Below are 27,902 nucleotides of genomic sequence, written 5' to 3'. Positions count from 1 at the left end.
CAAAGATATTAAGGAGAGTTTTATTGTAAAGATAGACAGGATCTACAGTTTTACATTTTTCCAAGTCTACAAAAACTCTCAGAGTAGAAATTTCTTTATGTCTGTCATACCAGCAGACAGATTACTTATAAATTAGGGAAGGGGAAGTTCACTTCTTGGTAAACTGAGGTAGAGGAGGTGGCACCTTAATATCTTGGCCTTTCTCTAACTTCTTTTCACAATCCACCAGGTAATTGACTCCATCGATGACTATCTGAACAAGCTCCACCTTTGACAGTGAAAAAGATGAAAGATTAATTTGCATAGAAGACACATGCAAGGCTTTGATCCGTAGGAACAATACTGGGACAAATGAAAACTTGCCCTGTTACATGGACTTTAACAATTTCTTCTCTTTATTTCCCTAACGTTTTATGGGAGGAGAGGTGTCTGATGTTTATCGCCAGGGACGGGGAGCGGAGATGTTACGGGGTTTCTCTCAATCTTTCTGCAGTTAAGATGGAGTTACTACTTTGTGTGTAAGGACTTTTTAAAAATATGAAAACCATTAGTTTGCATCTCAGACACTTCTTCCCCCATCAATCTCTGTTATAACAGTTTGTCTAAAAGTAAAACTACACAGTGACACCCTTGTGATGTTCTCTGACCCTGATCTGAATTCTGACCTTCCACTAAGCTATCTGAGTACTAAACATGCTATAGTTCAGATATTATCATTTACACAATGAACGGCTTTCTGAAAATTGTTTAAACCCAAATGTTTGGCAATTAAATAATGCTTGTATTGTACCAGGCAAGTGTGCTACTTAAAGGAAACTGTGAATTATACTAAGATATACTTTTTAAAATTCCTGCTTTAAAAAAATATATGTTAGAACTTTTGTTTACAATTATTGGTTTTTCTTAAACTAGAGGACATCTACCTATGAATTTTTCCCTGGGAATCATTTCCCAAATAAATTATTTGCACTGCCCCTAAAGGGACCCAAACTAAGACAGGAAGGAATTACTAGTTAATTCTAGACAGCACTAAAATACATGATAAAACTCAAGAATGCACAGCAATAATGGAAGAGATGGTTAAGTGTTACAGCTGAACATATTTTAGGCATGACAGTGTCTAGTACGCTCCCCACTTCTTTTCATGCATAAGGAAACTGAAGCCCTATGAAAGGGTTGGGCCAGAAAGCTAGTCATTACTAATAAAAGAAACACTGATTTTCTACTTAGCCAACTGACCTATCTCAGTGTTGATGAGGGTGTGGTGATGGGTCTCTCATTCACTGCCTGTGGAACTCTCTTGGTATAAATCTTCTGGTAGGAAACTTGGTTATAAGTAAGGGACCCTCATCCTTAACCCAGGAATCACTTTCCTAGAAATATATCCTAACTAACTAATCAGAGTTGTGATTAGAGTTATGTATAGAGATAGTTATACAGTTATGTACAGAGATAGTCAAACAAAATCTCAAATAATCAGGGAGATATTAAGTAGATAATGGACCACCTTTACTGTGCTGTCATTAAACAATATGTTTTGAAGAATTATAAAAATTCTTTTATAAGATTTTATTTATAAAATATTTATATTTCTTTTATTTAAATATTTATATTTTATTTATAAAATATTTATATATATCTTATTTATAAAATAAGAATTTTATATTCTTTGAAGAATTATAAAATTATAGGAAAATGCTCATGTTATAATACACTGGGAAAAGCTGTGTTATATCAAATATGTTGTAATAATAAATTCTGTAAAAAACGTTTTTTGAATAATTGTAAGAATGGAAGGCAATTTAGAATAATGTTCACAATGGTTATCTCAGGGTTGTTAGGTTGAACAAGTGGTTTTATTTTTTTTTTTAACACTTTTGGGAATTTTTCTAGCTCCTATAGATGATCACTTATTGACTTACAGTTTTCTAAAAATGATGAGTACTTTGCTTTCCAGTATTAAAAATCTAGTTAATATTAGAAACCAACAGGGCTAGGACCCAGATTTTCTTTATTCACTACACCATATTCAGCAAATTTCAGAAGGTGTAATATTTATATCTGCTTCTTCCTCAAGTATCAATACTTTACCAGAGCTGGTAGGACGCAAGCTGATTTAATTGTTTTGAGTGTTTTCTCCTTTCCTTTCCTTAGTTTACTGGTAGGAGTACCAACTGGCAATGAAATATGCAAAAGATGGCAGGGAAGAAGAAAGAGCAACAATAATCCACAGATTTAATAACCAGCCACTGAGTTATTAAGAGTTTTATAAGCGGCTTTTAAATTAATGATGGGCACAATACGTTCAATGGGACCACATCCAGATAAGCTGGGATGACTTACTGAGGTCAGGATTTGCTTAGGATTCTGCTTCCATGTTCATTAAATGCGCTCTTTGTGCTTTTTCTCATGCATCACTCCAGGCCTACCTATAGTTTATGAATCCCATTTATCCTATGTATTCACAGAATCCTAAGGATTATTTGATGAGCACGATCTCACACATACCTCATGCATACCTTATTTGCCATCTTTAGCCCTAAACATAAAATTTTACAAACTATCAAGTATCTAAAAACGTCAACGTGAAGATGATAGTATGTGACCTTCACCAAAGGAAATTCGGAATCAAGAGAAAATCCACTATTTCATCCCCCTCAGAGAGAGCACAATGTTCTCTGACTCAGTAATGAAAGACTGTTGTCCTTTAGCATAACAGAACTCCCGCTGCTCAGGATTGCTGGAACAGCCCTGGGGGCAGGCAGGTGACAACCATCCCACAGTGAATTCCTTCACTTGCTTATACATTCTCAGCTTACATCGTGCTTACCTTTATGCGTGGAGGACAAGTACTACAGAATGAAATGCTAACATGACTCAGGACTCAATGGGCAAAGAGGAGGTCTCGAATTTTGTGAATAAGGAAAGGCTGTTGAGTTTGCTTCTTTTCCTCCAGGCTGATTTTGGTAGTTCACGTTCGGAAAGTTAGAGAGATGTTACCTCTGATCGGCCAATTCGATCTATGTTGGAAATGTCATACACATCCGCCACTGCTTCCGTGTCCACACCACCTGTGCCACGCTTCTGGAGTCTCAGGTTCTCCAGGATCTTAGAAAATCGCGGATCCTGGGACAAAGGATAATACTTAGTGTCCTAAGAATCAAACTTGATTTGTCATCCTTGGCACACTTAGAAAAGACATATAATGAGAAGTAATAACAGTTAATATTTATTAAGCATATATTTACTATGTACCAGGGCCCTGTGCTGGAACTTACAACAATCCCATGAAGAAGGTATTGCTTTTACCTCCATTTCACAGATGAGGAAAATAAGGCTCAGAGGAATTAACTTGCCTAAAAGTACACACAGGTAGAAGGTAGCAGAGCTGTCATTAACTTCTATACTGCTATATTGGCATCTGGATGCCAGCTTTGGTGAGTTTATTATTCATCTATATAACACTTGTTACTGCTATAATTAAAATCATGACATTAAATCATAGTAAATAATTTTCTTATTGTAAAACAACTACACTCCGATAAAAATTAAAAAACATAATTTTCTTAGCATTGGAATTTTGAATAACAAATATTACCATACTTTTTTTTGGCCAAAAGCACATTTTCTAAAATTGTTTTAAAGTATTTGATTCACTTGGTGTGCTGTGGCAGAACTCTTAGCTGCCCACCAGAATCCTTTTTCCTTTCTTCCACAGGAGAGCTGAGGAAGTAACCACTGGCTAGGTTCTTGCTAATGGAACAAGCAGAAGTGAAGGATGCCACTGCCAGGCCTAGACCTTAAATCTTTACATGGACACTCCCACGTGCTCTCTCGCCTTCCCACAGGCTAGAGCGTGAGGCCTGACTGTGACCACACTAAGGGGACAACATTCTAAGGCAGTGACCGTCCAAGTGCAGTTCCCTGACCGGCAGCATCAGCATCGCCGGGAAACCTGTGAGAAATCCAAGTGCTGCAGGTGTTGTCACAAGCCTCCAGGTGATTTTGCTGCAGGCCTGAGTCTGAGAACCTCTGTATTGGGAGAGAGAGAGCAGAGTGGAGCAGCCGGCCTAACTATCCTGACTTGTTATATGAAGGAGAATTTAAAGTTCTTGTTCTTGGGACTTCCCTGGTGGTCCAGTGGTTAAGACATTGCCTTCCAACGCAGGGGGTGTGGGTTTGATCCCTGGTCGGAGAGCTAGGATCCCACATGCCTCGGGGCCCAAAACCCAAAAAACATAAAACAGAAGCAATATTGTAACAAATTCAATAAAGCCTTTAAAAATGGTCCACATAAAAAAAAATCTTAAAAAAAAAGAATAAAGTTCTTGTTCTTGAAGCCACTTCCCTTTTTTACAGCCCGTTAAAACTCTTATCCTACGGATACAAGTGTTTTTGAGACAAACAACCTTTTCTTGTCATTTTCTTTCATTAGTGCAGAAACTAAGGGTTAAGGAATTGGGCTGTGACGTTTTTCCCTCCACAAAGCAGTCCCAGGTGAGCCGATCCTGGTGGAACCCAACAGGGCCACTGGCTGCATGACATTACCTTGCTGAGCTTTGGGATCCTAACGTGGACACCAGCCCGTAATCCTGTGCCGAGGTTCGAAGGGCAGGTCAGAATGTATCCCAGGCGCTCGTTCCACATGAACTCCCAGCCTCGTTCTTGGATTAGGCGTTCTACCTAAGACAGGGAACAAATGACGAAGTTCTCAGATATCCATTCACTCAGCACATCCCAAACACCAGGGAAAGACGTGTGTACTGCACGTTTGCCGTGAATAAAACTTAGGTCAATTTATAGTACTACTTCTATAGTAGTAGGAAAAAGGAAAAAGGAAAGCTATCTGCAGTTTTTTTTTTAATTTATTTTTATTGAATGAAAGATTCTTTAAATTCTATAGTTCTTTACAATTTTCAAAAGTTTCACTCACATGATTTCATATAATCCCGTAATAACCCTTTTTCCCCCACCGCTATACTGCCCCTCCCCACTTCCGTCTTCCCAGTGGTAACCACTAGTTCTCTATAGCTGCGAGGCTGCTTCTTTTTTGTTTGAGTCACTAGTTTGTTGTATTTTTTTAGATTCCATATATAAGTGAGATCACACAGTATTTTTATCTTTCTCTGTCAGATATTTCTCTTAGCGTAATGCCCTCCAAGTCCATCCATGTTGCTGCAAATGGCAAAATCTCGTTCTTTCATTCTGCAGTACTTCTTTAATAGAAAATTAAACTTCTTCTATCAAGATATTAAAATGGTCCAATCAAATTAGATGAACCATGTAAAGCACTGAACACAGTACCTAGCACATACTAAACACTCAATAAATGTCAGTTGTTATGCTTTTCCACATGAGCATAGTAGGAGAATATAGGAATTCTCATCAAGTATGGCTGTGGTCAGGTCACATATGAACATAGGTGCATCCTATACAGTCTCTATGCTTAGAACAGCCAAAATCTCTGTTAAAGAAATCAGAAAATAACTAATGATCCACAGACTTCTCTAAACCATCCTGCATTGGGAAGGGAAGCATAGGAACTTGCTAATAACAACAAAAAAAAGTCATCTATTTTTTGAAGCATTGCCCTGGAAGTCCCACCCCAAAAGAGTGCCATGATCCCTAGAAAAGATTAGCCCCATCTTGGAAGTCACCATAATATCTTTTTTCAAGAATGAAAAACAAAGAGATTTTATTTTAGTGACTATTCAGAATTCTCTGATGACATCTTACCTCTTTTAGCCCACGACAGAATCGCTCAAATACTCTTTTCATATTGCCTCCTTTCTCCATAGAGATTACCCTGGTGTGGTCTTCCTCATTTATCCAGATGAGAAATGTCTTGTCATTATTATGCCTATTGAAGAGAGAAATACAGTGTTGAGTGTTAATTACATTCGTTTCAACACATGAAAATTCCCATTACCTCTGTAGCTTGATTGTTTCATTTCACCTTCCTCATTTCCTTAGATGGTCCTAATCTCTTAACTGTGCCTGAACGAGTACTGCAAAATAATGTTACCTTGACAGAATGAAGAGTAAGACCAACTCCAACCCTCAAAGATGTCATGTTTTCGCCCAACAAGAACATAATCTCCCTCATCCCTCAGACTAGGATGACAATAATTCAGCCATGATAACATTTGGCTTTGATGCCAACAAGAGTGTTTTGCCTCCTAATAGATTCAACCAAAATCTTGTGGCACTTAAAAAAAGATTTTACCTGCAGCTCAACACGTTTGGGGTGCAGAAGATTTCACATATGTTTGCTGCGTAGATCCCGCCTATCCACCCCCACTGAGCAGCTGCTCCCAAACACTTTGATCTGGGATCCTTCGGATAGTGTCATAATAACTTACCAAGGTTTAGGAATCAAAGTGGCCTGAGGACTCTTGGCCAAGATAAAATATGTGTACACTCAATAGCCACTCTTCCTTGTAGAGTTTTGCTTAAATCCTCAATATTTACTTTTCATTTTCTGCTCTTTTGTTTTAATGTCATGAAACAGATTCTCTGGGAGGTCAAATAATATGAAGCTAAGTTTTTCTTAAAAAGAAAGTCTTTTTTCTCATGCACAATTCATGCAAAACAGCTAACATTCCCGCACATTTGGAAACATCATTATACTTATATATTACACACACACACAGACACCCACCCCCAATTTCTAAGTACTCTATCTTCTCCATCTAGCTCAAGCTGGGCATGCTGTCAAGCGCAGGTCACAGCAACTTCAGGTTAGGACAAGCAGCGATCTGAAGGAGAACGTCTGCACACAATGCAAATGTGAAAATGCTATGTCCATACCAGATTCCCCTGGCATCTGGCCAGTCACGGGCCATCCCAGCACAAGTTAGTAAAGGGGATACTGGCTTATCAAATAGAAAGTGGTCCTGCAGGCCCAAAGGGACAAAGCAAAAAGAAGAAATTGATGAGATCAGACACAATGGCAAACATCAGGTGATCAACTTTCAACTCACTAATAATGGCTGCGGTCTCTCAGGCAGTGCTTCTCAGCATTGGCTGCCCACTATAATAACTGAGAGCTTAAAATATTCTAATGCCCAGTTCCCATCTCTCAGAATTCTGACTTGTTATTGGGTGCAGCCTGGACATCAGTTATTTTCAGGTGATTCCAGTGTACAGCTAAGGTTGCAAACCACTGGCTTAGCCCAGATGGAGATCCTTAATCACTATGGAGTGTGTCTACCCCACCAGCACCAACCCCATGCAATGGCAGAGTGGGCAGTGAGTGAGGGGTGCTATCCTGAAAAGTGTTCTATACAGCTGCATTCTCCATGTTACTAGCATTGTTGGTTTATTATTATCATTCCTTCCATTAAAAAATATTAGAGATGTAAAATAATGATCTGTAAATAAAAACAGTCACCATTCATGTAATGTTCACTATGTGCCAGGCTCTATGCTATGTACTTTTATTTCCTTTAATCCTCACAGCAACACTCTGAGGTAAATGTAATCATTCTGTTTGGTAGGAAAAGGAAACAGATTGAGAGAGAGGAAACCTATCACAGCTAGAAAGTGGCAGAGCCTAGATGCAAACCTAGACCTGTATGACTCCCAAGTATGCCTCTAACTACAATATGCTGCTGTGTAGACCAAAATCAGATCAAAATACTGTGTGTACACAGTAGGAATATGAATATGGACACCACATATTACACTGAAGTCAGAAATAGAGAGGACACGGGAAGATCTACAATCTCTAAGCGGAAGGGGTTGGAGACCTGAGCCAGGCCAGGCTTACGGACTATCATTGCCCAGGAAACAGCACGCCCTTTAACCTGGCAACCAGAAGTGGCTACTTGAGGCAGAGGAGGGCTTGTTCTGTACCAGAACAAGAGGAGGGGACCAGGAGACTGAGGCCTCTAGACCACACAGTTGCCCACCTGGTTTGGAAATGGGGCATATTTTGTGGCATCACATCTTCTGAAACGACAGAAATTTGTTTCTGCTTTTCCTTGGAGTTTAAAGTTACCTTTGAAAATGCCATTCTGTTTCAACTTTGCTACAGGGAAAAAAGGAAGGGACTTGAGTTTTGTCTACCCTAGTGTTAGAGGGAAGCCATGGAGACCCTGTGGAGGCAGCAGGAACCCCAGAGGCCAGCTCCAATGTGAGTCAGGGCAGGCCTTCCACCTGGATAATTCCCTTTCCAGAAGCTTCCTGGACTTTGAGTGTGGTAATGGAGACCATCCTCCAGGCACAGATGGGATTTTCCACACCCAATTGTTCCTATTTATCAACAAGCCCGGGGATCCTCCACTCACTCCCACACACCAATGGCAACCCACCATCCCATTGTTTCCTCGGCAGACTTTATCCATAGACCATCTCCACTTTTGACCTAAGCTTTTAAGGCCTGCTTTTCCTTCCTTAGACTGACCAGCCTAAAGCCCCAGCAAGCTCCCAACCAGAGCAGGGGCCTGAGCTCCGCGGGAGACCGTCCCGCGCGGGTCAGGGCTCTCTCGGCACAGCCCCGCCCCAGGCAGCCCACGTGGTTCGGGGTCACTCACATCAATGAGCCGCTGCTGGTCCTTCTCCGTCATCTCGGACAGCCGGTAGTAGCGGCCGGCCAGGTCCCCCTTGAGGCCCTTCAGGGCCATGACGGTCACGTTCTCCACCTCCCTCCGCTCGGCCCGGGTGCAGGCGGGCGGCAGGCTCAGCCCGCGGATGCTGCGGCCCGTGCGCACCCGAGATGACAGCACGTAGCGCTCGTCCAACTGCCCATGTGTGATCTGCGGAGCAGAGCGCGGGGTTACCGCAGCGCCACGGCCACGGTGGCCTCCAACCCGCTGACCAGGGGACCCCCGGGCACTGAGCGCGTGTGCATGCTGGACACATCGGGCGACTCTGGGGGCAGGGAGGGGTCTTGGAGGGAAGTCAAGGGAGGAGCTACTTTACACAGCGCTGTCTGCAGTCCTTTACTCTGGCTACGTTTGGGGTGAAAAAAGGAATTGTTCTGGGAAAGGCTAAAGTCTTCAGTGACCACCACTACGCTGGTGGTAGGAGGTAAGAAAAACAGACTTTGGGACCTTCCTGACTGTCTCAGTGGCCCTCTAGGGAGCATGGTGTGGGAGGGCCATCACAGAGCTTTCAAGGGCATCTGACCCAGGGGCCCTTCTCTCCAGTTCTCCTCACCTTGGACTCTGGAGTGCTGGCTTCATGGGAAGGTACAGAGGTGGCTGGAGCCTACCTTGGATTCGTTCAGATCCGTGGGGTGCTTCATCACCCTGGGGTCATAGCCATTGTGCCTCAGCTTGATGACAGGGTCAAAAAGGTCGGCAAACACCTGCAGGAGGGACGGCGCTCCTGTTTCCTCTTGAATTGGTTTATCATTTGCTCCTATTTATCTTAAGGGCCAAAGCTGATGCCCTCCTTCTCTGAAATTCTCAGTGCAACCATGCAGGAAATAGGTGTGAGACCGGATTGATGGTTAATAATGACGATACTAATTATAGTAGTAGTACTAGTAGGTCGCATATACCAGAGGAAACCTCTTTGAGGCACCTTGCCCCTTGGGAGAGGGCAGGGCTACAGAACTCTGTCATAGTAACCTCCTCCCTAGCGATTCTGCCAAGTTCACTGCCATCAGATGGAGCAAGAAAATCCTGTGTTTAAGAATTTGAGGGTTTTCTCCAGAAGCTCTTGCTTTTGTGGGCTAAAAGAAGCTGCCAGCTCAGAAGCTAAGCAGTTTTGTGGTCAAAAGGGATGGTCGGGTTCTAGAGTTTAAGCAATATAATAAATTTGTGGAAAACCAGCTGCATAGAAAGAAAAGTGCACAGCAGCCATTAAGGCAAAGCAGGGACCTGTTACCCTGTGAGGACCTTCCCCAGCACAAACTATCTCAAGTGAAATCTACTTTATAAAAAACCAAAAACTGCAGGAACATCCTTTAGGTAAAATAAGGTTCAGAGAAGTCAAACAGAGCACTGTGCCGCCTTTGGGAGCTGTGGGATGTGGGTCCTGGGAGCCAGCTCTAGTCTGGGACTCTGGGAGCCCAGAGGTGGGCACTGCTGTCCCTGAGTGAGCTGCTAGTCTAGTCTATTCAAGGTGGTCCTCTCCCTCCTCTTGACGGCTGCCTTCCCAGGGAATCACCTTCAGCTCCCTGCAACAGAAGGAGCAAAGGGGGCACACCTGAGGGAGATGGGCTGCAGGTTTTTTACTGTAATTTAGAAGCTGCTCTGGCGGCTGAGCTCTAGATCAGCAAACCATCCTGTGCTTCTGACCCAGGATGAGGATGCAGAGATCATGGGATTTCTCCAAGAGGCTCAGTGAACTCAGTAAGACTACAGGGGGCTGTGTAATCAGTAATTCCCAAACTAAACACACACGGAACCATCCTCCAGCCTCAGTAAAGTTCAGCCACAAACACATCTCCTAATGCCTTATCGGTGAATACACAAACAATAAAAACATCAAAAGATTTTATTTTTTCTGTACTAATTCATCCCCTTGACAAGCTCTGAGAGCTGGTTCATGCAACTCATTCCTCGGTGGGGAGGGATACTACAGCAGCAGCAAAGGAAACCCTGTCCCTGGGAAGCTGTAGACCTCACTGTTCCAGAGAGCACTACAGCTGTTCTGTTGAAGCTGGCTTCCCTTTATGGGCGCCCTTCCTGAGAAAGCAGCAAGTTGGTCCCACAGAGAGAACCCAAAGCACGCCTCACACACACACTACAGAAGCGGCAGCCAAGAGTTTTACCTCATAGGACTCCTCGTCACCAGCCACCATGCCCACGGTCTTTATGAAGGGGTGGCCGGGGTTATCCACTCCAGTCTGGATACACTGGTCCAGGGTGTAGCCATTGGGCGTCACCTTGTTGCGGAGCTTGGCGTAGATGGCCGGCGTGAGGCACTCGGCCATGCAGTTGTTGTGTTTGCGTAGATCAGGGTAGTCTGCGCTGCATGAGGAGGAGAGGGGCATTCAGTGAGCAGCCCCTGGGCAAGGGGCCTATGCAAGAGCTTTGTTTCTGGCCAGCCATCCTTCCACCAGGCTCTCTTCAGCCAGTGGGCAGAGGAAAACTGGCTCGGTCATGATTTAAGTAAGCCAGATTTTAAAGACTAGTTCCCTGAACTGCCAGAGGGATGGACCTGGCCCTGCCTAAGGAGTCCATTATGCTGGCTGCAGGAGCCCACAGACTGTGGCTTATGTTTACGTAAAGAGGAAATAGGGTGAAACGATTAGAAAAGAAATTGAAATCGCATGTAGACTTTTTTTTTTTTTACACCCAGAAGTTTGGGTAAATTACAACAACTACATTTTGGTCCCTTAGGTCTGTGATAGAGGCTAACAACCCTGTGGGTAGAACTACACAGAAATTCATTGATTTTTCTGTCCTCTGTCTATGATGCAAACTCTATGACTATCTGCTTTGTTGAGAACAGTGCCTGCCTATAGAAACAGGCATTCAGTAAATATTTGTTGAAATAATACATAGAAAGAAATCAAATGGGGGGGGTGCCATCTTACCCTGGGATATGTACTGATTGAAGAATAGAGGATTCAAGACCACCACAGGTTCAAACACAGGTAATCTCACATAAGGAATTCCTGAGGTATATGGTAGGTGCCAGTAATTCCCTCAGAGTTCCTAATTCTCATGAAAGCCAGTAAATGTTTCTGAGAAACACCTCAGGCCTTCCTTGTCTCTTTCATGCACAGCTGCCTATATGGAATCCCTTAAAGTCAGCATCCACTCCAGCTCTATCCAGTGTGGGACGTCTCAGCCATGACAAGGTCCCCAGGGTGGAGAAAACAGTCCATCTTCATGCCACTTCTCTGCTTCCCTTCTGCAAGGTCCTTTAAAGCTGATACTTAGGGACTTCCCTGGCGGTCCAATGGTTAAGACTCTGCGCTTCCACTGCAGGGGGCATGGGTTTGAGCCCTGGTAAGGGAACTAGGATCCCACATGCTGCACAGTGTGGCCGGAAAACAAATAAAATAAAAAGCAAAGAAGCTGATACTTAAAATCAGTGCTGTCGCGTCACGTTTTCCAGAAGGCAGTACAGCGTGAGTGAGCCATGAGTCTGGAATCAAGGTCCCTGGGTTCACATTTGGCTGCACCAGCTGTGTGAACTTGGGCACGACTTAATTTTCCTAAGCCTCCGTTTCATCACAAAGGGACGCTAAGAGGAATAAAATACTCTGCGTAAAGTGCTCAACACGCCTACACATATTCAACAAAGGTTAGCTCCGACTGTTATTACTATTCCACTGGAGCTCAAGCTCTGGGCAGGAATGATGACACTACACATCCCTGGATTTGCCACAGGTCACTGTGCTTAATGAGTCAATTTGATGTAGTCACCCTCAGAGGCAAAAAGAGGGGCCTCTGCCGACAGTTTCAGCAGAGGAAAGCATATTTCTGGCTGGCATTTTGGTGTCGTTTTAAAGCCAGGAGGACTTACCTTGGAGGGAATAGCCTGTGTTGTTCCCGGGCCTCAGCACACACGTTCTGCCGTTTCAGCAGGTACCCAGTAGTCAGGGCACTGGTGCCCAAGGTAGCAAATAACAGAGAGGCATTGCGGCCAGTTAGCAACTTCGAGAAGGTACTGGCCATCCTTCCTCTTGGATGAGTGTCTGGAAAGCAGAGAAGCTAAAGATTATTTTTTATTTTAAAAAAATTTTTGGCCACATCGTACAGCTTGCAGGATCTTAGTTCCCCGACCAGGGATTGAACCCGGGCCCCCGCAGTGAAAGTACCTATTCTTAACCTCTGAACCACCAGGGAACTCCAGAGAAGCTGAGAATTAGCCTCACAGGATGGCCCTGAACCACGGTACAGAGAACAACAGGCAAGAGAAAAACTGCAGGCGACTTAGCCTGTTTCATTGTTTTGTTTTTCTTTCTTCCTTTCTCCCCAGTCCCCTTCATACTGCTTAGGAAAACCTGGGTAGTTTTTTTTTTTAATTATTATTATTTTTTTAAAAATTTATTTCGGCTGTGCTGGGTCTTCGTTTCTGTGCGAGGGCTTTCTCTAGTTGTGGCAAGTGGGGGCCACTCTTCATCACGGTGCGTGGGCCTCTCACTATCGCGGCCTCTCTTGTTGTGGAGCACAGGCTCCAGACGCAAGGCTCAGCAGTTGTGGCTCACGGGCTTAGTTGCTCCGCGGCATGTGGGATCCTCCCAGACTAGGGCTCAAACCCGTGTCCCCTGCTCTAGCAGGCAGACTCTCAACCACTGTGCCACCAGGGGAGCCCCTACCTGGGTAGTTTTTAGACACTGAGAATGTCAAACTGCTTGCAGTCCTTGCCATTTTCTCCACTAATATGATATAGCGGGAAAAACCCAGAGGATTTCTACATCTGGCTGCTTGACAGCCCAGGTGCTCTTTTGGACTCTGCCGCTACACAACTAGACCCTGAATAGAATGCATTGCTGCGCTTGTAAGGCATAGAGGAAGTTGTTTCCAAACGAGCTTCATTTTGCCCAACGCACAGCAAGCCAAAATGCCGAAACACTAAGGTCTGCAGCAAAGAGAGGGTTTATTCACAAGGCAGCCAAGGGAGAAGATGGGAGAACAAATCTCACAACCACTTCCCTGAAAGCAATGGGCTTGGGGTATTTATGGGATAACAAAGAAGCAGGGTGGTCTGGGAGTGTGGGGAAGGATGATTGGGGAAAGGTTTGGTAATTGCTGTTTTGCACAGGTGTAATAAAGCTACACACCTCTGCAGGTTCTGAGGGTAGAGTTTTCAGCCCTCCTATGTCAAAAGGTCACTGACATCCATGTATGCCCAATTGGACGGTTGCTGGTCCTATCTAGTTATAACCAGCTCCGCTTAAACTAGACACAGCTGAGTCCACGTTCCTGGAAAATAACTCTGGCAAACATCTTATTGTTTAGGCTAGGAGCTGCTTGGTGGAGATGCTAGTCTTAAGACAACCTTGATTGGTGAAGGCAGGTGGAATGGATTTGACTAATCATTACTCGCACTTGCAAAGTCTCTAAGGACCATTCTCCTACTTTGCTCACCCCAGATGAGTTGGTGTTGGAGCTCAGGTTTGGGTTATCTTGAGAGTGGATGTCCATTTGAATACTAAGGTCTGGATACCAGCAGGGAGGTGGGGAATTGAGTCTAAGACTACCCAGTTGAGCTAGGACCCTTGAAAGGGGCTAAAGTGGTCCAGGGTCAGGAGCCCTCCAGCAGAAATGCACTCAAATCTGCTCTGAGGAAGGTATACTCAGTTTAGGCCCTGCTTCCCTACAGAGTAAGATCAAGCAATAGGCTCTTGGTCAAAGATCACCAAACACACAAGGAGGCACCATGAATGGGAGTCAGCAGAAGGAACGGCCACAGATTCAGACCTCCAATGACTGAAGATACTGGAATTGTCAGACAAGAATATAGATTAGCTCTATGTGGAATGTTTAAAGAAGTAAGTGATGGAATCACAATGACGAGCAAGCAACAAGAGACTATTAAGAATAATAAGCCTGATTTGAAAGAGAACCGGAATGAACCATGGATATAATACAGCTGAAGACAGAAATAAATGAATTGGAAGAGATATCTTAAGAAATTATCCAGAATGTTGCACAGGTAAATAAGAAAATGGAAAATATGAGATAAAAGAGGTATAAAGGATAGAATGACAAGATCAAATACACATCTAATGGAAGCCTCAGAAGGCAGAGTAGAGAAGCCATATTTCAAGGGAAATGGCTGATAATTTTCCACAGCTGATGAAAGACAAAAATCCATGATTCAAGAGGCATGACATAAGTCAAGCAAAATTAAAATAATCCACACATACATAAATAACAGTCAACTGCAGAATATCAGTAACAAAGATATCAAAAGCAGTCAGCGAGAAAAGACAGTTCATCTATAAAGAAAAAACATCAGCTGATTTTTCAACAATGAATAATGGAAGCCAGAGATATGGTGTCCTTACGGGGCTAAGACAATAATTATCAATCAGACTTGGGGACACAGTCAAACTATCTTTCAAAACTCAGAACATGTATAAATCAAGATAACTATTTATGGGACTTCCCTGGTGGTGCAGTGGTTAATAATCCACCTGCCAATGCAGGGGACATGGGCTCGATCCCCGGTCTGGAAGATCCCACATGCTGTGGAGCAACTAAGCCCATGCACCACAACTACTGAGCCTGTGCTCTAGAGCCTGCGAGTCACAACTACTGAAGCCGGTGCACCTAGAGCCCATGCTCCTCAACAAGAGAAGCCACTGCAATGAGAAGCTCGTGCACCACAACGAAGAGTAGCCCCCATTCGCCGCAACTAGAGAAAGCCTGAGCGCAGCAGTGAAGACCCAATGCAACCAAAAATAAATATATTTTAAAAAGATAAATATTTATATAATATCACCAGGGATGAAAATCAGATACCCTGCTGTGTCTGCTACTGCCCAGAAATCAGAATGGACAATTAATCCACAGTATCACCCAGTGGGGAGCTATTTATCATGGGTTGTTGAGTGGAGAACAATAGAGCAGGTAACTCTTAGTACTCTCTCATTATATTGGTCTCTGTGATGCCCACATAAAGGAAGGGTGGAATTTTTTCCCCTTGTATTTAGAAGATTACCAAGGCTCTGCTACAAGATTCTCCAAGCACAGGTGGGTTGGATGACTGCAATGAGCCTGTTGAGAGTATGGTTGTGGTATGAAAACCTGGGCTATCCAGCAGACGATAAACTCCTCTAATAAGGTGAGGTCGACATGGCCTTATGCACAATTCTAAGAGTAGCCTTCTGAGGTCCACTTTCTTCCTTGATTGCATTTTGGGAACTGGGATGGGTTCATCAACTTTGTGCTTCCAGGATCCCCACCTGGAAGTCTTTACTTAACATTTTTTGAGCTAGGGAGAAATTCGAACATCTCAACTAAAAGCATCAAAGTCCTTGAAAAAAATTAGGAAGTTATTTTTCTACGTTAGCCCAGGAAATCAGATTATCAGACAGCCTTTCCTCAGTGCCATTTCTAAAAACAATTCCCTCAATCGTAAAGACAACAGGAATTACTTTAGTAATCAGCAGGCAAGATAAATGGGCCATTTCTCAAAGTCGTTCTAGGGATATGTAATGGCCCAACATTCATCTCATCACATGTACTTCTTTGCTCCCTACTAGACTTTGGGCTGTTGTCCATCTCCTTCCAAGAGTAGGTTAGTGTTCCTCAACGAACAGCACCCAGGCTTCCTGGCTCTCGTACACAGCAGGTGACACTAACTTACATCTTTCAGACCTGTCTTATTTGCTTCCAGACCCTCCAATCTGCTTTTCAAGCAGAGAGGCAATACTGTCTTCTATGAGTTTTACCACAGAACTCACCAAAGTAAAGGAAGTGTTGCCTGAATTCTTTCCAGACGATATATGGGTCAAAATTTAAGCCAGCCCTAAGTTAATAAGAAGTGCGTTGGTTTCTGAGTTTGGCTCAAATAGCTTGACTTTTATTTTTCTTTCTTTAATTGGCTTTAGCACTGACAGGTGTTCACATCAGCATGTTTGAGAAGATAAATCCGAAGAGGTAGAGTCAGGAGGAAGAGGAGGGGGTGTGTCTATGTGCAGCCCACTGACCACTGGTGGTCTTTAAAGGTCTTCCTCTTTGTAAGGGTGATCTGTGGGTAGGTGTCTGACTCAGAATATTAATGTTTGAAATGTCATCATATCCATATTTTAGTTTCATGGAAATAATATTAACATCCAAGAGTTCTAACATCATGCTGGTGTCTGGGCAGTGATGCATGATTCATGGTAATAATCCCGTGGAGGCTTTGGTGGCAGCAAGACGAACAATCCTAGAGCTGAAATTCAGAGTACCCCTGCTTTGATTCCTCGTAGAGAATTGACACAGACTCAAAGCTTTGGTGAAGAATTCCTGTTCCTTTGACTCTATGTTTTTCTCTCTCCAAGATTCAATGAGACATAGAATTTCTCTACTGAGGTCCCAATCGATAAACTTGGGTATGAGACTGAAACAAGGGTCTCATTGAACAGGGTAGTAACTTGGCAACGGCTGAGCCATGCTCCCCAAAGACCCAAAGCCAGGCTTGCAATGAAATCACTTTTCCTCATGACTAAACTAACTCTCTCTTGCATGTTAAAAGTTAGTCTTTGAAAAGCTGCACAGGCAGGACATTGTTTTGTCTTACAGATTCCTCTGTTACCCAGGAGGCCCCAATCTTACATAAGCACCATCTACAGCTAAAATTCCTGCTCAGGAGAGACTTGATTTGTTATTTGCACAGATGGTAACATGTGGCATAAACAAGTGGAGTTGGAAAGAGGTATGTAAGAGGTAATCTGTGTCCACCGAAGGGGTCAGTATTTGGCTTTGCCTAGTTTCCACACGTGGTAGTTCTATAAATCAGTATGTTGTGTGAAACCACTGGAACAAAAGTTTGGAGCATAAGAGATCTGAAGCTCCCTTACAAGCTTTTTAAAGTTTTTCATTCCCTCTATGCCCCTAGTATTAGCATAACACACTGAACTGTTTTGTCAAGAGATCACTGGAGAGAGGAGATGAGGGGCTGGAACAGCTGTGGTGTTTCTCCAGGGACAAAAGCTTCAGCATCCAGACAGTCTCACTGTGGGCGCCACGTCAAGGCTGTGGCGTTTGCTCTTCTCTTTGCCAGATCTATGTGGGAGAGCAGGTGTCAACTGAGTGGGCGATGTGAGGCCAGAAAACGGGGCCAATCAGAGAGCTGAGCAGATGGGGGAGCAGAGGGCTGGGGGGAGAGGAACATGGGCAACAGAGAAGTTGAGAAGCCAGCTTCCCTCAGCCTTGTGAGACCAGCAGCCAGTGTTCCCTGGGAGAGGAATCCTGATCTATTTGGGGGAAAAGAGGCAAATGTCAACTAAAGAAGCTCATATTCAGAATTTTGTGAAGGCTCACACAAGCACATGTGCACATACATTCAGGGACTGTCATGGGGACCCAGAACACCTAGGACCCAGTGGGCTGGCCCGACATTCGGATTGACAGCTCTAGAGCCTATACAATCTCAACTTGAAAATATACATATATATATATATATATATACACACACATATATATATTCTAATATAGATATTACTTTTTAAGATATCAGTTTTCTGTCCGTACTTTTGTGCTAATGCAATAAACCACACTAATTGGTTCTAGTAAAATTATTGTTACTGTTTTAGTAAAAGTATTGCTTCTTACTGCCCCTCAACTAGGACTCTGCCGTCCATTTTTCCCTGTCTGACTGGACCACAGCCTGGTGCCTTGTCCCCACAAAATCTCCCTGTGCCCTTCTAGCCTCAGGTGATGGCTTTCTCTCTGAGTTCCCAAAGCATTCACGGGCTGCTCACTCACTTGCACTTGAGCTGCATAGTTTTTTTGACATTTGTTGGTGAACTCAATTGTCCTGTATCTCCTGTCATGTTAGGGAACTCCCCACTATGTTCGGATTATCTTCCCAGCTGATGGGTAAAATCTTCAAGGACAGGAACTCATCTGCCACAGATCCTTGCACATAGTAGCTGCTCAGTAAGCACTTCCTCCCAGGCTTTACATAATTATTTGTGAGCAGTGCTCTGCCTGATTTCCAGAAGGAGGATATCATAACAGCCTCCTATGTATCTCCTTTTAAATGCATGTAGGTCTAAGGGAATGGGTCCTTTTCCCTGGGCTATTCTCCAGGGCACCTTACTAACCTGGCTCCTTTACTCCCAAGTACTTCTCACTTTTAATCTGCTATGAAGCCCCAGGCCTGGTATCCAAGCCAATATAGAATCAATTTTGTGAGCTAGCTTCCTGGATCAAAACTTGAGAAAAAAAACCTACTTACATAACACTAAACATGTCCCTTTCAGCTACTGATTTTGAAATCCTATCATAAAAGCAACTGAGTGAGGCTGGTATGCAGGTTTTCAGCATTTCCCTGCTCAGGCTCCTGGTCTCTGTGAGCTGCCCCTGAGCCAGGGTAGCCCAGCACAGGCTCCTGACCTCTCAGCCATGACAGGCTGGCTGCCCCGCTGGGAGCCCACTGAGCCCATCCTCGGCGGTTTCCAGGGGTGATCCAGCGGATGCTACCCCACAGATAACAGACGAAGCATCACTGCATGCCCTTCCTTCCTCCAGGGATCCTTCTCAGACTGAGCGGTAGGTGGGGAAGGAGGGGTCAGATGAAGAGAAAGTGCTAGGTGTTGGGGAAATTTAGGTCTCCCGACACCCAGAAATTTCTCTCCAAAAGACAGAGGAGAGAAAGAAAACAGCTTTATTATTGACTAAGCACGAAACCAGACTGTGATGCACATCAGCTAAAGAGACTGGAAAGACAGAACAAAATCTCACCCTCTTAAAGAGCCCACCTACGCCTGTTCTTCAGGTAACTCAAGTAAGAGGACATGACAGCACCATTTGTCACACAGAATTCACTCTAAATTCACCTGATCATTGGGGTGGCCATTTGTGTTAGTTAACTGCCTTTATCCAAAGGGAAAATGAGCTGTTCCCATCTCTCTGACAGCAGGTCTTTACCACTGAGCCTGGGAGATTGGGTGCTATCTTCCTGGTGTTTACATTTCAAAGAGATGGCTCCCAGGCCTTGGAGAAAGACAGTCCTGGGTTGTTAAGCTGGCTGGAAGCTTACTTAGCTTTGAAAAACATTTAAATACATCTCAAAGGGGCAGAGACAGAATTTACAAGTTTTCTAAAGGAAATGCTCTAAGAAAAGGGAAGGGAGCATTCATTTTGTTATCTCCCTCTCCCACACACTGGGGAGGACGGTGTCGGGAGCTCAGCAGGGCTCAGGTCAAGGATGGACATCACTCAGAGCTGACCTGGCACTTGGCACATGTAAGAGAAAAGACCCAAAGACCACAGGACTGGGTCATAGTTTTTCTTGGTTCTCAAGCCCACTGGCCCGCATGTGGTAAGTTCTCAGAAAATGCTGGATGAGTGAGTGAACGAACGGCCATAGAGACACTGGGGTGGGAAAGGACTTTAGAGGTCATTTAGCTCAGCCCAAATGCAGGAATCCTTTCCTTTCAGCCCTCCTTAAATAGCAACAGTGCTGGGGATCTCACCACTTCCTAGAGCAACCCATTTCACTGTAGAATAAGTGGAATTATTAAAAATCCTTTTCATATCTTAATAAGGGGGGAAAATTAGTACTTTCAAGTGCCAAGTACTTTCTCTACAACAACCCCAAGAAGCAGATATCTTGCCCCATGTCAAAGATGAGGGACCTCAAAAACAGAGAGGTTAACTGACAGCCAAAGGTCACACAGCTAAAGAGAAATCACATGTATTGAGTTTCAGTAGTAGTTTCTTATTTAAATGAAGATCCTGTTTTTATTTATCAGGTTTAATAACAAACAACATTACAGTATGTTTGGATGGAGTTGCCAGACATTTCTAGCTACCTCTGGTTCTTTATGCTCTCTCAGGGATACTGGATCGTTTCTCTCAATCAGGGTTTCCAGAGAGGGCTCGAGAGAGGATAACTGCGGGGCCAAACAGTCAACCAGCACACAGGCCTCGTTCTGGGCAGCTCTGAGGGGCAGAGGAACCAGAGGGTGTGCCCTCGGGGCTTCCTCCACCTTCCAGGAACACCAGTGACCACAGACTTCCAGAGGCCATCAGGCAGTGTGGGTCACGGTCACCGTGAATGACACTGATGTGCTCTGGGGGAGAGGGGTCACAGTGGGCAATGATGGAGGGAGAGGCAAGACAGGATGATAAGATGGTGAGGATAGGTATCTTTTTACTTATTTGTCTGATAAATATTTAAGTGCCTACTATGTGGCAACTTTTACAGAGCTCACAGTCTGAGGGGAAAATTCTCGTGTAGCATTTACTTTATGCTGGGCACATGGTTCTGTTAGCTTTATGGTTATTACCTCATTAAATCCTCACAACAGACCCATGAGGTTGATACTCTTATTAGCCCCATTTTACAGATGAGCAAATGGAGGTAAAGAAAGGTAAAATAACTTGTCCAAAAGCACACGGTTTGTGAGTGGCAATACTGGGATTCAAGACCAGTGGTCTCTTTTCCTAGTCCACGCTCTTAACCAGCACCCGACCTGGGCAACTACCAGGCAAAGGGTAAGTGTTCTTCGAGGGGAACCAGAGCCCCATGGGAGTCCCTGGGAGGGCCTGGAGCTGGCCCAGCTCACTCAGCTATACTGTTTGAGGGAGCTTGCCTGGTCTTAATCAGACTGAGGTATTACTTGCTTCCACCTGCCCTGGGACTAGTACCCGGACACAAACTGCAAAAGATCAGAGCAGAAACAATGACTAGACACCGCACACCCATATGCATAAACAGATGACTATAGAGGCCTGGTGCATCGCCTCTCTATGGCCGGCTGCCTTCCAGCCATCCTCCAGGTGGGAGAATGGCCATTGCCCTCAGTCCACACCACACTTAATCTACTTTGGAATGCTGCAGAAAGGAAGAGAGGAAGAAAGGCTAACTGTACCCCCTGTTTTATGCCTAGGTCCAGTATCTTCTGGATGAGGACAAAGCGTCCTGGACCACTGTCACTCATCCAGATTTGGCTCTGAGGAGATTCTATAGCAGTTAATTCCCCTGAAATTTAGAGTTGAATTACACTGGGACTGAATCTGCCTAGGATGTGTAGTGGCTGCCTGTCCCCAAAGGTCCAGAGAAAACCCATGATGTGGGGACAACGTTGGCTGATTCTAGATTCCAGAACACCTGCAGCTACTAGGGGCAAATCCGAACGGGGCCTGGCACTTATGAAGGACTGAACATCTGCTCACATCTGTTACTATCACTGTGCACTCCTTTTGAGAGGTCACCTCTACAGGCTGCCCACAGCGTGTTTGAGAACGTTCTCCCTTCACCTCAGCAGCAGGGAACTCGGCTTCGTTCAAGGGCAGGGGGGCTGAGGGCTCCCTCGCTCCTTCTGACAGATGGAGGGTTACCTACTGAACACATTGAGAGCATCCCCCAGAGACTCAGGAAGCCCGCACCTCCTGGGTGTGGGGCAATTGCAGAGCCTGCCTGGATCCACAGCATCCTTGGGATGCTTCTGCCTGAGACCCTTTGTCTTGAACCTTAATCAGGCCACTTCCTGGGCCAGGCCATTTCCTAGTGCCTCTCTGGGTCTGCTCAGCCAAGACAGGGCCTTTTCCCTCAGCCCCCCCTCTCTCCTGAGGACGCAGGTGCCCCCTAGTCCAGAGTGGGGTACTCAGCCAAGCAGGGGTGCCTGGTCCTGCAGGGATGTGTATCCCTGATAGGCCAGCCCTGGTTCTCTTCTCCAGCCCACAGCCCTGCTGTGCCTGCAGCTTGCTCCCAGGCACCCTCCCTTCCTTCAGCCCTGATGTCTTCTAAGAGCCTTTCTGCAGGACAAGTTACACCTAGCTGCTCCAAGTCAGGAATTCTGCTCTTGGGGAGACAGGTAAATAAAGGCCCAAGCTAGAGGGCAAGGTGGGGTCTTCTTTTGGTCCTAAAAGGCTCCTGCTGAGTAGTGCTGGGAGAGTTAGGGGCAGGAGGTGAGGGGGGAGCAGCTCTGCGTGGCCCTCTCCTCTCTCCCTGGCTGTGATCAGAATCACCTGGACTGCTCTGTGAGCTACTGCAACCATTTTGGAAAGTGAACCAGGAAACATCAATTAACATAAAAATGTGCATACCCACTGGCCCAGCATCACACTTTGGAAATCTGTTCTGCAGAAATAGAGCTGCCAGGGCTTTCCTGGTGGGGAAGTGGTTAAGAATCTGCCTGCCAATGCAGGGGACACAGGTTTGAGCCCTGGTCTGGGAAGATCCCACATGCCACGGAGCAACTAAGCCCGTGCACCACAACTACTGAGCCTGTGAGCCACAACTACTGAAGCCCGCGCCCTCAGAGCCTGTGCTCTGCAACAAGAGAAACCACCACAATGAGAAGCCCGTGCACTGCAACGAAGAGTAGCTCCTACTCGCCTCAAATGGTGAAAGCCAGCACGCAGCAATGAAGACCCAATGCAGCCAAAAATAAAATAAATAAATTTAATTTTTTTTAAAAAAGGCTAAATTTCTAAAAAAAATAAAAATAAAAAAGAAATAGAGCTGCCAGTATACAAGGAGAGAGGCACAAGGATATTTAGTGAAGCACTATGTGTAGTGGCAAAAAAAAACCCTAGAAGAAACCTGTCTATCAGAGGGAGAAGGGTTGTATTAAATGTTACACATTCAGACAATGGAATATTCCACAGCTATTAAAGAATCAGTTAAAACTGCCTCCACTTTACCTGGATGCATGTCTTGCCATAGTCTTAGGTTAAAAGGGAAAAAAACTTGCAGAGTAATGAATATGAGTGGTTCCAATTTTGTAACAATGATATATGTATATATGTATTTGCATATATTTGTAAGAACATCAAGAAAAGTACTAAAGATGATTCTTCAAACTGCAAAAAGCATTACTTCAGAGCAACAGACTTGGAGTAGGCAGATTATTAATTTTCTCTTAATAGAATTCTGTATTGCATCACTCGTAAAAATCAACATGGGTTGCCTTTATGATCAAAAGTAAATAAATTAAAAGCTAAAAAAATCAACTGTGAAGTGCGCTAAAAATCCAGATTTCCAGGCTCCATCTTTTGAATGAGTGGCAAGAATGGGACCGTCACAGGTATGTTATATAAACTTCACAGGCAATTCCCAAGCCCTGCTAGGTCTGGGAAGCCCATGAATCGCCTACCTGAGCCTCAGCAACTCCTTCTCTATAATGGGTTTGATGAGACCTCTCCCTGAGCTGTTGTGAGGACTAAGTGACAGGCCACAGTAGGCACTGAATAAATGTGAGTCCCTTCCCCCTAGTGACCCTAAGCCTATGGGACAGCTATCACTCTCTCCCCACAGCCACCCCTGGTCATCCCAGACTGGTCTGCCCCTTCCCTGAATGTTGATTTTAGTTTACATTTTTAGCATTTAAAGTGTTTCATCTAATTGTTCTATTTTGTAATCTGAGGACAAGACTTGATTCCAGAAGGAGCCCATCATATACTTTCCAATCCACTGCTCATCCTCTGAAAACCAGCATCAGGGTTCGCAAAATGGATTTACTCAGTTGGGCTCCCAAGTTCTTCCAGACTCTGACCTTTTACCCGGCCTTTCCTTCCACCTGGAATGTCCTTTCCATCCCTACATGCCCAGTCAACCTTACTGTCTTTTTTTCTTTTTAACTATCATTTACTAAACTCCTAGCATGAGCCATGCATCCTGCAAGAGGTCCTTACAAACACTGTTTTCAGTCTTTGAAACAATCCTTCCAAGTAGGCATTATTTTGTAGATGGGGAAAACAGAGAGGTGAATGGACCTGCCCCAGGTCTTGGGGTCAGCACCTTGATAAAGCTGGCATTTGAACCTAGGCTTGTCTTTGGCCCCGGATGCAGGCTCCTTGCAGACCACAGCACCTCACAGGTAGCCCTGCACAGACCAGCAATTGGAGAGAAACCACCTTTGTAGTTTAGGACCTGGGATTGACACAGATCCCTCCATTCAGGCTCCCAAGACCACAGACATGCACTTACCACAGCAGCTTCTAGACACAGGATCATCACCTCGGGGCATGTGACTCCCCCAGAGTCCCAGATGTTATAAGCCTGCTCTCTTTCCTGTCCTCAGGCTTCTGCTGAAGTGCCCAGATCCCAGGTGCTCCTTCACCCTCTCCACTCTGACGCCAGGTGACCAAAGCGCCTGCCAGCCATGCAGGGGCTGCTGCGCCAGCCTGCCTTTCTCTTGAGGAGACGGGGCATGGACTTTTCTTCTCTCTCCTCCCCTCCTCTCTCCTCTCTCCTCCAGAAGTAGGGCTTGCAGGGGTGAGGAGGGAGGTAGTCTCTAGCCCTCACCCCATAGAAGCTGTCTGCCTCAGCTTCCCTAACTTGGAATACCTCATGACTCTTGATTTGAAAAGCACTGTTTACAGTAATAGGGCTACAATCTGGCAGAACTGCTGGGCTCCAATCCAGGGAGATTTCAGTACGGGGTGCAAGATCACAGCCAAAAGCAATAGTGTTGTGGTATTCCTACACTTGCCCTCTCCACTAAAAAACAAGAACCACCACGTTAAGCCCCTTTGTCACTGTGCCCAAGAGCTCTATATCTCTGTCTCAGGCAGGCATACTGGGAGTCTGGGTCCTGGTTTAAGGGTTTTGTCTGGTTCTGTGACATCCTAAGATGTGGAGGCCTTAGGTTCTGTCATGGCCTCAATTCTGAGCCTCCTGGTCGTCCTGAGTATCCTGGATGGAGATGCCATAGGTACCATTCTGCTGACTCAGAGTTATTTTTGGTCCAGCTGTAAATGGCATCCATGTGTTTGAGCTCCTTGGAGGGCAAAGGAAGACCGGGGGAGGACCACGTGTCAGCTTTCCCTCCAGAGAGCGTCACCCCAAAACAGAAGATGTCCTTGGGGTTGGACCAGCTCCACAGAACACTCTGAACAAATTCTTATGATGCCATTCGTGGCCAGCAGAGAATGGCTTTCCTTCCCAGTTCTAAGGGAGCAAAGAGTTCAAGTTACTTCACCACCACCGGCTATACTGGTACCCTAAAAGGCACCCTTGGGCATTCCTGTTCCACTCAACAAGTAGAAAGTCATAAGCAGAGGGCTTTATGGTCCTTCCCTGTAAAACAGGTCTTTCCTAGGCCTCCTGGTGATGAAGACATACAACCATCACCGGGTTTGCCTCTCAAGGATAAGTTGTTTTCAAGAAAGTAGGAAACTAGGAACCATCTAGTCCTTTGAAATCCCTGCCCAAGGAAAGGAGCCCTTGTGGCTTCCCAGGCAGGAATGGATGTGACCTCCAGCAGTCACCTTCAGACAGGCTTCCTGTGGGATTCCTGGCTCAGGGGCAGGAACTCCCAGAATGCTGACGCACGGTCCCACGTGATTCCCTCTGGGAAGACAAATGGCTCCTTCTCTAAGGTGTGGCAGAGATGGAGACCCAGTGCCTCTGAGCCAGGGGCAAAGTGTGTCTCAGAAGCAATCCTCCTCTTGCCTCTGAACACCCAGGACTCTCCATTCCTTATCTCACCCTCACCCCACATTTCCTGTACTTGCCTCATCCACCCCTTTAGGAAAACTGACCTGGCCTCTGGCCCACTGTCTAAGGCTAAGATTTGGTCATGATGCTGGCAGAGCTAATTACTGATTGGCCCAGTAGCTAGACCTGATTTAAACTGGTTAATGTTATTGCTAGAGATTGATTTTTGAAATCACTTACCCATTAATAATGAGCTAAGGAACTGTTTTCCCCCCACTGGAGGTAAAGATGCTGTAGAATTGACCTACATGTGTTTCATCTCTGGCAAAGGACTGTTCTTTGCTTGCTTGCTTGGCTTACTGTCAGCCCTGTTCCTGTCCCTTGAGTGGGTGACATGGGTGCATGTGACGCTCGTGCCCTTTGCTGGAACAGTGCCTTAACCCACAGAAGGGTTAGCTCTAAAGGCTGGGGTTTTGGAAAAGGTGCCTACAAAAGCAGAAGACGAAGTGGAGTGCTCACACAGCCTAATAACGCCCAGATATCCTGTAAGAGCCTGCTTGGGAGGCTCAAGAAGCCCCTTTGCCAAGTTCTGGTGGTGGTCATGTTCTTCTCCATGAGCACAGAGAGAACAGACCAAGGACACTAGCTCAGAAACAGAGGAAGCATGATTGCTGCAGATAGGAAAAGTGGCACTTCTGGAAACAGCCCACCAGGTGAACTAGCGTAGCCTTGTCATGAGGCCATTAACTGCCACCTCTGGTGATTTCACCTGACCCTGTGTGGGTCAGAGACAGGGCAAGGCTCAAGGGAAGGTCTAAAGGGCAGCGCGGAGGAGGGCTGAAGGGTTTTGCCTTGTTCTGGTGAATGTCACTCTCCACACCCAGCAGAGTATTCGAAGGCAGAGATGTCACCCACTCGAGGGACAGGAACAGGGCTGACAGTAAGCCAAGCAAGCAAGCAAAGAACAGTCCTTTGCCAGAGATGAAACACATGTAGGTCAATTCTACAGCATCTTTACCTCCAGTGGGGGGGAAAACTGTTCCTTGGTTCATTATTAATGGGTTAGTGATTTCAAAAATCAATCTCAAAATGCTAATAAAAGGGAAAAAAATCAATCTCTAGGGGCTTCCCTGGTGGCGCAGTGATTGAGAGTCCGCCTGCCAATGCAGGGGACACCGGTTCGTGCCCCGGTCCGGGAAGATCCCACTAGGCCGTGGAGCGGCTGGGCCCGTGAGCCATGGCCGCTGAGCCTGCGCGTCCAGAGCCTGTGCTCCGCAACGGGAGAGGCCACAACAGTGAAAGGGCTGCGTACCGCAAAAAAAAAAAAAAAAAACAAAACTATCTCTAGCAATAACGTTAACCAATTTAAATCAGGTCTAGCTACTGGCCCAATCAGTAATTAGCTCCTTTCCAGGGCTCCAGAATGTTCATTTTTAAGTTAGCTTACCCCAAGTCACTGATTTGCAACTCTTTTGATGCTGCTGAGGGAAACCATTCTCAAAACTAATGAACTAGTTTCTACAAATTACAAGGGAAAGGAAGTTGAAGGCTAAAGTTCCCAATTCAGTGGCATTTAGATTTTTTTTTTTCCATCAAGAAAAAGTCCTGATTCACTATGAAAAACAGGCACCGCAAGCAGGGTGCTGACACGGTTCCAGCACCTCGAGCGCAGCTGTTCCACGGAATGGCCACCTGCGCCTGGGTGCAGGATGGCTCAGCCAAGGACAGACGCTCTGCCGGCTTCTTTAGAGAGTTACCATGAAGTCTTCACACAGGAGCAGTGCCCAGGTTCCGGCCTACAGCCCTGGGTCCACTGCTCACAAGGCCCCACCCTGGCTCTAGCAGTAACCCCACTTTGGAGGAATAAAGCCGAGTTTCACAGCCTCACTGACCTTGGAGCCGGGAGTCTCCCACGTCCTGCCTCTCGCGAATAGCCCGGG

The 27,902-nt window shown here is 45.4% G+C and overlaps 1 protein-coding gene across 1 annotated transcript; it reads right to left on the bottom strand.

Moving 5' to 3' along the window:
* Window positions 1-4: 4 nt before the first annotated feature.
* CKMT2 (creatine kinase, mitochondrial 2) lies at window positions 5-27,890 on the bottom strand. The gene is made up of 10 exons (XM_024755684.1): window positions 27,855-27,890; window positions 12,433-12,604; window positions 10,727-10,925; window positions 9,218-9,313; window positions 8,538-8,759; window positions 6,811-6,896; window positions 5,737-5,860; window positions 4,549-4,683; window positions 3,001-3,126; window positions 5-268 (listed from the first exon to the last, which is right to left on the bottom strand). The coding sequence occupies exons 2-10, from the start codon at window positions 12,582-12,584 to the stop codon at window positions 149-151; spliced, it is 1,260 nt and encodes a 419-aa protein (XP_024611452.1). The 5' UTR covers window positions 12,585-12,604; window positions 27,855-27,890; the 3' UTR covers window positions 5-148.
* Window positions 27,891-27,902: the final 12 nt, after the last annotated feature.

Source organism: Neophocaena asiaeorientalis, unplaced genomic scaffold (assembly GCF_003031525.2).
Source record: "Neophocaena asiaeorientalis asiaeorientalis breed wild unplaced genomic scaffold, Neophocaena_asiaeorientalis_V1.1 scaffold37, whole genome shotgun sequence".
Taxonomy (NCBI): Eukaryota; Metazoa; Chordata; class Mammalia; order Artiodactyla; family Phocoenidae; genus Neophocaena; species Neophocaena asiaeorientalis.
This window is presented reverse-complemented; position numbering and strand designations above follow the sequence as displayed.

Coding starts and splice junctions, on each gene's coding strand:
- CKMT2 (XM_024755684.1), bottom strand. CDS start 12,584: ATGGCCAGTACCTTCTCGAAGTTGCTAACTGGCCGCAATGCCTCTCTG. Junction 6,897..8,537: donor ACCAGCAGCGGCTCATTGAT/GTGAGTGACCCC, acceptor TTGGGCCTGCAG/GACCACTTTCTATTTGATAA. Junction 3,127..4,548: donor GGATCCCAAAGCTCAGCAAG/GTAATGTCATGC, acceptor CCTTTGTCCCAG/GATCCGCGATTTTCTAAGAT.